Source organism: Benincasa hispida, chromosome 11 (genome assembly GCF_027475165.1).
Source record: "Benincasa hispida cultivar pf3 chromosome 11, pf3_genome.v1.1, whole genome shotgun sequence".
Classification (NCBI taxonomy): domain Eukaryota; kingdom Viridiplantae; phylum Streptophyta; class Magnoliopsida; order Cucurbitales; family Cucurbitaceae; genus Benincasa; species Benincasa hispida.
The window spans coordinates 66,512,317-66,522,845 of NC_143488.1; the positions used below are offsets into that span (position 1 = coordinate 66,512,317).

General features: G+C 29.2%; 1 protein-coding gene across 1 annotated transcript; it reads right to left on the bottom strand.

The window, feature by feature from the left end:
• Positions 1–769: 769 nt before the first annotated feature.
• LOC120091833 (alpha carbonic anhydrase 7-like) lies at positions 770–4,782 on the bottom strand. The gene is made up of 7 exons (XM_039049975.2): positions 4,551–4,782; positions 4,219–4,436; positions 3,409–3,515; positions 2,599–2,713; positions 1,592–1,753; positions 1,183–1,236; positions 770–1,076 (listed from the first exon to the last, which is right to left on the bottom strand). Exons 1-7 carry the CDS (start codon positions 4,627–4,629, stop codon positions 987–989), a joined length of 825 nt encoding a protein of 274 aa, XP_038905903.1. The 5' UTR covers positions 4,630–4,782; the 3' UTR covers positions 770–986.
• Positions 4,783–10,529: the final 5,747 nt, after the last annotated feature.

The following is a 10,529-nucleotide window of genomic DNA, read 5'->3' on the forward strand; positions in this document are numbered from 1 at the left end:
AATAAACTTTTTTTTTTCAAAGGTCAACTAAGATCAAAATTTAATTAATTGAGTCCAAGAACCAGATCCATGGACAAATCAAATCTAAGCCCATATGACCCATGAAAACTCTATAAATAGAGGAACACATCTTCATTTTGGGATTCAAAAACTAATTAAAACTTTTGAGAGAAGTTAAAAAAATTCCTAAGCTCCTTAAAAATAAACAATCCTTGAATACTAGAGTTATTTGAAGACAAAAAATTATCTTCTAGGATTATTTGAACTTCAAGAACATCCCTGTACTACATGCTTCAAGTGAAGTGAACACATTTTAAGAGATTAATAGTCAAAGGCACGTCCAACATACAAGATTAACCAGCCAAAAGGTTTATCCAATGTACAAGATCAACAAGTCCAAGATTGATCCAACATACAAGACTAACAAGTCCAAGATTGAGCTTACGTAGAAGATCAATAAGTCAAATGTTGATTCAACATACAAGGTCAACAAGTCAAGATTCAATGTACAAGATCAATAAGTCAAGATTTAATCCACAAGATTAACAAACCAAGATTGCTTGGGAATAAGTGCTACAACCGATCTTAAGTCAAGTATATGTGTGAGAAAGAGAATTAGATGATAAATATTTTTGATTATATCGCACTCATATATAAATCAATACAACTCAAGTTCAATTTCAAAAAACACTTTTTTTCGAAAACGTCACGTGAACACATTGTCTTTTAAAACAATAAGTAAAATCATAACTTCACATTATAAAAAAAATGAGTCCAAAATACTAATTTTTTCAAATGTGTATTTTCTTTTACCCTAATCCACATCGTTTCTCGTATAAAAAGAAAATGGTAAAATAATTAAAAAGAATAGCAATAGTATTATTATTTGAGGATAACAATGAAATAATAGATGATAAACAAAGGAAGGAAATAATTAAATTCTCAATTATCCTAAAAAGAAAAAAAAATAAAGTGAACTATAAATTTCAATTGGGTGTCTGCGTTGGGTTTGGGTTGTAGAGGTCGACTTGTCGTCCATTATGTGGTTGGATTGGTCTTGCATTCTTCTCCGCAGACTACAATTCACATTAAGAAAAATAAAATAAGAGAAAAGAGAAAAAACCGACATGTCGTTTTAATTAAAACAAAAAAGATGAAAATTTAGAACTCCATAGAACTTACGTCATGAACAGCCGATCTAAGAAGCTTCACTTGTTCCCTTGATACCGTTCCTATCTGAGATCATTCCATTAAAAAAAGGAATTAATTATGTAAAAAAAAAAAAAATCCTTCGATTTGTTTCTGAATTTTAGTTGATATTGTTGGAAAATATAAAAATCGACAAATTTATAAATATATATATATATATATATTGAAACTAATGAGTAAGAACACTTGGAACTTTTTTACCACATAATATATTCACTCAAATTTCAAGAAATTATAGTAATATAGAAATTGAGAACAAAAATGGGGACATTGGCAGTAATGTATAAGTAGAAGGAAACATAGAAGAATATAGACATAATATTGAGCATATTTGATTAAGTTAATTATTAGGGAGAAAATAAAAGAAAAGAAAATATAATACCTTTTTGTTAATGTTCCAAATGACACCTTCAGTGCAAGGAGGGACAGTGAGGGAGCCCATATATCTATAATACTTCTTCCCACCCATTTTTATCCATCTTGGATCTATGCTTCCTGCTTTCATCTCTTTAACTTCATTCAATGCCTTTATTTTTCTACTCATCTAAACATTTCAATAACATTTTGTTACTCTTCATATCACATATTAAATTTATATTCTATTACATATAACTTTACGTCCTACTCAATATTCTTTTCGTTTATTTTTATTTTTTAAAATTAAATTTATAAACACTACTTCTAACTATAAATTTTTAAGTTTTATTATCAATTTTCAATTCTAAAGGTTAAGTCAATTTATTTATTTTTTTTTTTAAAAAAAATAAACTGAAAACAACTGCCAAACTAAAGCTCCTCATGTCACGTCTAAATGGGTGCATTTTTGTGCAAAAATCAGGACGAAGCGTCTGAGCATAATTTCATCAACTTCTCCTAATAGAGGTGTTCAAATGACACTACAACTCGAACAACTCAGACTACCTAATCCATACTATAAGGATTGGATTGGGTTAATTTTAATTTCGAATTGGGTTGGGTTTGGATTTGTATTACAATTTTAAAAATTCGAGTTGATCCAACCCAACCCAAATTTCTAATATCTCTTAATTGGAAGATTTTTCTCTAGCATTTCCCTTTTTGTAACAAAACTATGAGCTTTCTATGTTCCTTGTATATATTTTTATAATAATGCAACTCTTTTGGACCAAGATGTGATGACGGTGTTATGAATATGTCAACTTAATTAAGATGTCTGGATATATCTATTGATCCCTCGTACTATATTCAAAGACTAACAATTTAAGTATTTTGTTAACAAAGGTAAAAACTATAATTGGAAAAAATTGAGAGAAAGCAAACATGAAATTTAAAAATAAAAAACAAAATTGTTGTCAAAGGAAGCTTAAATAATTAAGTCTACAATAAGTTATGAATTTAATCATTGGTTACCTTGGAGAGGAAAGAGTCAGGACGACCAATCATGTAGAAGATGCCAACAACAGCAATGGGGTATTTGGCATTTGGGTTTGAGCTTTGGTGAACCAAATGAAGCTCTAAATCGTACCTAAATTCATTTCATAAATTAAAATTAAAAGAATTGAAGTGGGAATAATTTTAATTACCTTCTGTTTGCTTATTTATTTTTCATTTTTTTTCATTAATGATTTTTGTTTTCCAATTTTTATTGTATAGAAACATCTCGTCAAATTTAAAAAGTAATTGAAAATTATATTTTAAAAATTAGGAGAAAGTCTCTAAGTTTCTAAATATATACTTTTATTTTTGAATAAATTTTTTTTGAAACCTCAACAACTAAATAGAAACTAAACTCACAAAAATTAGAAACTACAAAGGGGACGGCGTTTTTAATACTATAATAACCACCTCTTACTACACCAAATACTATTTTGTAGTTAGTCTCTAATTCGCTACTGTTAATATTATTTCAAAACTCTTAATTGTTAGATTGTTTACCATTTGCTATAGTTTTTACTATTGTATATTTATCATTTTTTTAAAAAATTCTTTGCTATAGTGTTTACTATTTTCTTCTCAAACTAAAATAGTTATACCCAAACACAAACTATTATAATCCAACTATAATAACTAACTTCTAGTCTTAAACGCCCCCAAAGTTTTTTTTTTTTTTCTTTTTGAACGTTATCATTAATAATACAATGATAAAAATTAATAATATTTCATCAGGCAGCAAAAAAAAAAAAAAAAAAAAAAAAAAAAGGATAGAGATGAGAGATTGACCTTCTTCCATTAAGAGTATGTTCGGAAGGAGAGTGCCAATGAGCTTGTTGAAGAAGATAATCTGTGCCATTAATCTCGATTAATCCTGCATTTTCCTCCCACTTAACCTGTTTAATTATTATATTTTACATGAAAAAAATCTTAAGTTAAATATTTTTAGTTTAATAATTAATAAGTTAAAAAAAATTAATAATAATAACAAAGGTTTATTTATTATATAACATATTTTGACAAATGGTTTGAGCCTATAAGAGGCAAGAGCTAGAACAGTGGAGCAGGTATTTACTCTCATAATAATTTAATTTTAAAATTTGTATTTGTTTGAGGGTGGTTGCAAATTTTGATTTCTCTATCAATCTAAACCTGATTCTTTGATTAACATTTGTGTTTTTTGTTTTTAAAAATTAAATTTACTTACTCACTTCTTCTATTTATAGTTTTTTTTTTAAAAAAAAAAAAATATCTACGTGTTTTATAAAATCAAACCATATTTTAAAACTATATAAAAAAAAATGGTTCTTGAAAACTTAATTTTATTTAATATTCAAATGTGAAGAACTTACCCAAAAAAAATGGTAGAAATAAACATAAAGTTTGTAATTTAACCTAAATAAACACAGATTTGAAAGTTCATATGAACTAAATAATTAAAAATAAAAAAATAGGATAGAGAATTTTTGGTTTGGTAAGATTTTCAATATTCCTCATTATTCCTAAATCTACTCAATTCCTCCAAAGATGCAAACAATAACTTGTGAGATCAATGGTTATCAATGATAATTTGACAAATATCCATATTCTAAATGTTACCGAAATATCGTGTCCTCGATTCTTGACAATGGCAATGGAGGGTTTGTATTTCTTCTTAAGTTGACCCAAATTTTTGACAACTTTGACTCTCTTGGTCGACAAATCAATGGGAGATTGCATGTCACCATTGTTGCATTTCGACCATTCTCTCTTAATCTCTCCCCATCTTTTTGGCCCTTTCTCGCTCCCTCTTATGTAATTAAACTCACTTTCATCCTCTACAAATTCCCATTATCAGAACAAAAAAGTATAATAATTTTAAAGAGATGTTATAATACAAACTTTTATTTCTTTATGAAAATTTCTAGCTTTGTCTTGAATTAAGTACTTACCAACTTCTTGCGCTATGGCCGAGGTTAGGATCAAGATGAAGAAGGCTAAAGCAGAAGCTCTTTGGTTTAATGTCAACATTATCAAAGAAGCAAAGTGAAGTTGTAGAAGATTGAACGTAGTAATCGAGAAAAAAAGCTCGGATTGAGAAGAAGGTGAATTATAGGCAGAGGGATTTATAGAGGTTTTGGAGAAGGGGTTTAGTTTCTTGTAGGTTTCTTGCAGAAGGTGGCGATGGTGGAGAGTTCTTAACAATTATTTCTTGAAGGTTTAATTTTTAATGAATAAAAGTTTGTCCAAGGGAGAGGGTTGAAATTTGAAATTCTATTTTTTTTATTATTATTTTTATTTGGTTAAGAATAGTTTATATTGTTGTTCTTGTTCATGGCTGTTTTTTTGTCTGCTTGTTTTTGTCTGGCTAAATTGAAAATTACTTAAACGATGGCTCTCATAAATACAAAGTACTTTTTGAATTTTCTTTTGAAGTTCAGTAGCGTTTCAAAAAGTTTCTAAGCATAAGGAAGTTGGTATAATTATTAACATCTAACATCTTTTAAAAAAACAATTCTAAGTATGCTAAAAATATTTATAACTAATAGCAAAATATTACAGTCTATAGATCGCGATAGATAACAATAAATTATTATCTGTATCTATCATGTCTATAATAGAATGTGATATTTTATTATTAATTATAAATATTTTGATTTATTTTTTATATTTAAAAACAGTCCAATCGTAATACTTTTTGAAAATAAATTAAGAATATAATAATTTTAGAAATTTTGTACTTTTTTGGGAGAGGAAAAAGGAGGACTGATTACCAGAAGAGACATGATGGAGGCTTTTGGTTGGGTTTAGGTGATAAAAAACAAAGCATAATATTTGCAATATTTAAAAATGATATATGATTGCTTTACAATTTTGACTCTCCCTCTTCCTGACTTGGGTGTTAAGTTAATTACAAATTAATATTTATTCACATGAAACCAACCTCTAGAAAGATTTGATATATTTATGTTACAGCATTGGTGAACACATATAAAAATGTATGTTTTTCTAAGTTATTAGCTTGGTCTCATTGGTGAACACATATTTCTGTTTTTTGCTTAGTAATAAATAAGACAAACTTAGAAATAAAAATGTTTTTTTTTGCTATTTCTTATTTCTTTATATATATATATTTGAACTGAAATTTAGTATATATGATTTAAAAGGAAACTCCATGCATCATGATACTAAAGTAATTATAAAAAGTTTTTTTTTTTTTTAAAAAAAAAATGTATTTTAAAAAAAGGAATAATTAAGAATTCATGATATAATACAACACACACCTAACAAACCAAAATTAAAATTTTAAGAAATATAGTATTCCAAGTTAACTAGATTAATATTAGTAAAAAATTATAAATATATGATCTTGAAAAACAGTAATTATACAAAACTTTTAATCTAAAACATGTTCATAATAATTAATTAGTAATAGTTTATCTTCAGGAAATCAATAATATTTCTCTTTTACTTGTACATGTACAAAATAAAATCTTAATTACCTTTGTATATATAACTTTCAACAAGCACAAAAATTAACTAATTCACAATAAAGAAAGTGACCATTTAATTAATTAAGTAACGTATCAACAAGTTAGGTTGATCAATATATATACATAGACTTCTAAAACATAAATTTAGATCTCAATCTTGTTCAAAGAATACGAATAATAGTTAGGTGTTCAAAGAGAAGAATAAAATTTATACTTGCAAAGGGGTAATTCCAATAAAATTGAATTAAAAAGATTCTCATTAGCCAAAGGAAAGGGAGAAAAAAAGCTAACAAACTCTACCATCAACATGCTAACTCTTCTTTTTCTTTGTAAAAAAGTTGGTATAATTATTATAATGTCAATATGAACACTACTTAATTAGTTAAAAAAAAAAAAAAAAACATTCTCGATTAAGTAGTTAAAAGGAATATTCTAGACTTTTGAAGTACGAGTCTTCAAAAGTACTCACAAAAGTGAGGTGGATTTTTTTTTTTTAATAATTTCTAAATCTAGTACATTTTAAAAATAAATAAAGATGTAAAACTTCTAGAATTTTATTTTTTGGGAGAGGAAAAAGGAGGACTGGTTACCAGAAGAGACATGATGAAGGAGGCTTTTGGTTTAGTTTAGTTTTAGGTGATCAAACAAAGCATCATATTTGCATTTAAAAATAATATTTAATAGCTTAACAAATTTGAATCCATCTCTCTCTCTCTCTCTCTTCCTCGTTTGGGAGTCAAGCTTAATTAAAAATTAATATTTATTTACATGAAATCGACCTCTAGAAAGATTTGATCTTTTATGTTACATCATAAGTCAACACATACACCTGCATGAATTTTCTAAGAGAGAATATGTTTAGTTACCTTCTTGTTTCTTATTTCTAGAAAAAGAATTAGAAGTGGAAATATTTTCTTTTCTTTTATATATATATATATTTTAACTAAAATTTAGTGTATATGATTTTAAAAGAAATTTCATGCATTATGATATTAAAATAATTATTGAAAAATGGATTATTTTCGAATAAAGGAAAATCTGCCGACTTATTTACAAGTATAGCAACATTTCACCATCTATCAGTGATAGACATGGACACTGATACATGTCTATCAATGTCTATCACTAATAGACAATGACATTTTGATATATTTAAAATATTTTTAGCAATTTTGTCATTTAAAACAATTACTCTTAAAAAATAATTATTAAGAGTTCGTAATGTTTAATATAACCTAAGTTTCAAAGCAAAATAAAAAAAATTAAATAAATATAGTATTTCACGTTATAAAATTTTAATAAATTAAATATAATATTTTATGGGGTTGTTTTTAAATATAGGAAAATGAAACATAATATTTATAAATCTAGCAAAATTTCACCGTCTATCTACAATAGTCTAGGTAGGCTACTATCTGTATCTATTTTTGTCGTGATAGACATAGATAGTAGTCTATCGTGGTCTATGGTAAATAGACTATGACATTTTACTATTATTTGTAAATATTTTCATTAGTTTCGTCATTTAAAATAATTTTTCTATTTCATGTTGTCGAAGATTTGATTAGTTGGCTAGATAATTTTCTAAGCAGCGGTTTCTACGGTGGTCTCAAATAAAGTCTTAACATCTGTTTCAGACAATAGTTTATTTTCTTACAGAATATTTTCCTTATCTAGAAATATCTGGCTGTAATTTCTATCCGATATTTTTCTTTATTGAGATGCGACTCATCTTTTCCAAATGGGATTTTTTTTTCCTTTCTTGGATTCGATTATTTAAGGAGATTTATGCTGAACATTAAGGGATATTGCTTTTGATAATCAAGCAAGACGTGTTCTGTTTTATGACCATTGTTGTGCAACATTGTGTTCTTGCTTGTTGCTCACCATTCCACTGTATAAGTTCTTAATTCTTTAAAGTAAAACACTTTGAAGTAAATCACGGTCTTAGGGGGAGCCTAAGTCATTGCTGCCAGAGAAGGGATTCTTAGTCTCAAGAGGAGCCTGACTCAACTTCGGAGAAGGAGTTCTCCATCTTAGGGGGATCCTAAGATTCATCAGTTAAGGGAGTTCGTTGACTAAGAGGAAGATATCTCAGTGAGAGAATTCTCACACACTATCGGAAGCCGAAGTGTCTAACACTAATATTATCAAATTTAGTGAGAGCCTAAATACACTCGAGAGGGAGTCTCACATCTAGGGAGAAGCCTAAGTGATTAGTGAGCTAAGCTCTACGTGAGTCACTATAGTGATCGTGTATTACAGATAAGTACTACGTTGTAAACTGCTGTACTACATTGTAAACTGCCTAACTTTTTAATATTAATGGATTGTCATTCCTAGGCACACTGCCCCCCAAATGTAGAGGGATTATCACCGTATTGGGTTACCACCTTCTGTGTGTCTTTACTTGTTTACCTACTGTTAGTATTTTTGTTGTTACGATGCTTGTCAGTGCTAGGGAGTCATCCTATTGCTTTTTCAATTGGTATCAGAGCATGTTACCTACTCAGGTGTTCCGATTATGGATGATATCAAAGAAGGTGGCTCTACTACTCATCTTCTGGTTCTAGATGGAACAAACTTTTCATATTGAAAAGCTCAAATGACTACCTTTTTTAGTAGGGGTGTTAAAAAAATCTGGTAACCCAACCAACCCAGACTACCCAACCCAAACCGCAAGGGTTGGGTTGGGTTAGATTTTATTTTGGTGGGTTAAAAATGTTAAAAAATATTAAATTTGGGTTGGGTCTGGGGTTACCCCCATTTCAGGGTTGGGTCAACCCGACCCGACCTAAATATATATATAAAAGTTAAAAAAAAAGTCAAATTAAAAAAAAAGAACCGGTGACCCAACCCGGCCCAACCCAAAAATTTTGGGTTGGGTTGGGTTGGGTTGAGTTGACCATCCAAAAAAGAACTAATAGGGTTCATTATTAGCCAACCTGAATTTTTGGGTTGGTCGACAAAAATCTTCCAACCCGGCCCTACCCGGACTATGTACACCCCTATTTTTTAGGTCAATTAACAACAAATCTGAGAAGGCTGTTGTAATTGGGTGGCCTCATCCCACCATCAAAACTAATGATGGAAAAGAAAATTTACAGCCAGAGTCCTAGAAGAAGATGAAGCTTCACTAAGGAATTCTCATGCCTTAAAGCCATATTTAATGGTGTAGACCGCAACATATTCAAACTAATTAATACTTGTGTCTCTGCTAAGAATGCATGGGATATCTTATCCATTGCTAATGAGGGAGCTACTAAAGTCAATATATCAAGGCTGCAGTTGTTGACATTGAAGTTTGAGAGCCTTAGAATGCATGATGAAGAATCCATTGCTGAGTTCAATGTTCGGTTATTAGATGTTAAAAATGAGTCATTTGCTCTTGAAAAAAAATTCAGAAAAAAAAATCGTCTTGAAGGTGCTTAGGTCACTACCTAAGAGATTCTATATGAAAGTTACTGCCATTGAGGAAGCTCAAGACATAACAAAGTTGAGAGTAAATAAATTATTTGGTTCCTTACTTATGTTTGAGATATCGCTAGATGGAAAGACCAAGAAGAAGAATAATGATATTGCTCTTCAATCCTTAGTTAAGGAGGAGCTTGTTGATCCTGATAGAGAGTTCGATGATTCCCTTGCTAAATCTATATCTGTACGTTCAAAATAGTTTAACTACAATCTCAAAAGGTTCGATAAGAGGTCTACCACTTATAACAACTACAAGTCTTGCGGTTCACCTCCCCTCAAAAAAGTTAAACCTCAGAATAGCGAGAAGGAAACTGACAAGTCAGGTACTTTCATGCCTAAAAAAGAAAATTATATCAAATGCAGAGAGTATGGCAGTTATGGTCACATTCAGACTGAATGTCCTAATTTTCTGAAGAAAAAGAGTAAATACTATATTTTTACTCTGTCTAATGTTGAATTTGAAGATAGTAGTGACTTAGTGGAAGATGTCAAGGCATTTATTATTAACATTTCTTCTGACACTTCTTCATGCGAGATTTCTGAGTATGACGTGAATGCAAAAAAGGCTCACGATGCTGCAAGTCATGGGTCTACATATCCTTCTTATCATTCTCTATTTCTCAAATGGCAAGATGATCAGAAAGCCTTTGATGTACAAAAAGAAATAATTGAAACTTTGATAGTTGACAATCACAGATTTATGTCTACTATTGCATAATTGAGGCACGAACTTTCTCAAATTAAAGTTGAGAAAGAATTAGTATACAAAAATTTCAGAATGTTGAACATAGTACTGAGTCTCTAGAAAAAAATTTTGACAAAAGGAAAGATAGCTGATGATAACTCTAGGGTTGGTTTTCGACATAATAATCGAGCTAAAGAGAAGCAAAAGATTGAGTTTATTAGCGCTTAAGAACCAGGGTCCTATGGTTTTACAGGTACTTCCTTTAGTAATTCTATTGG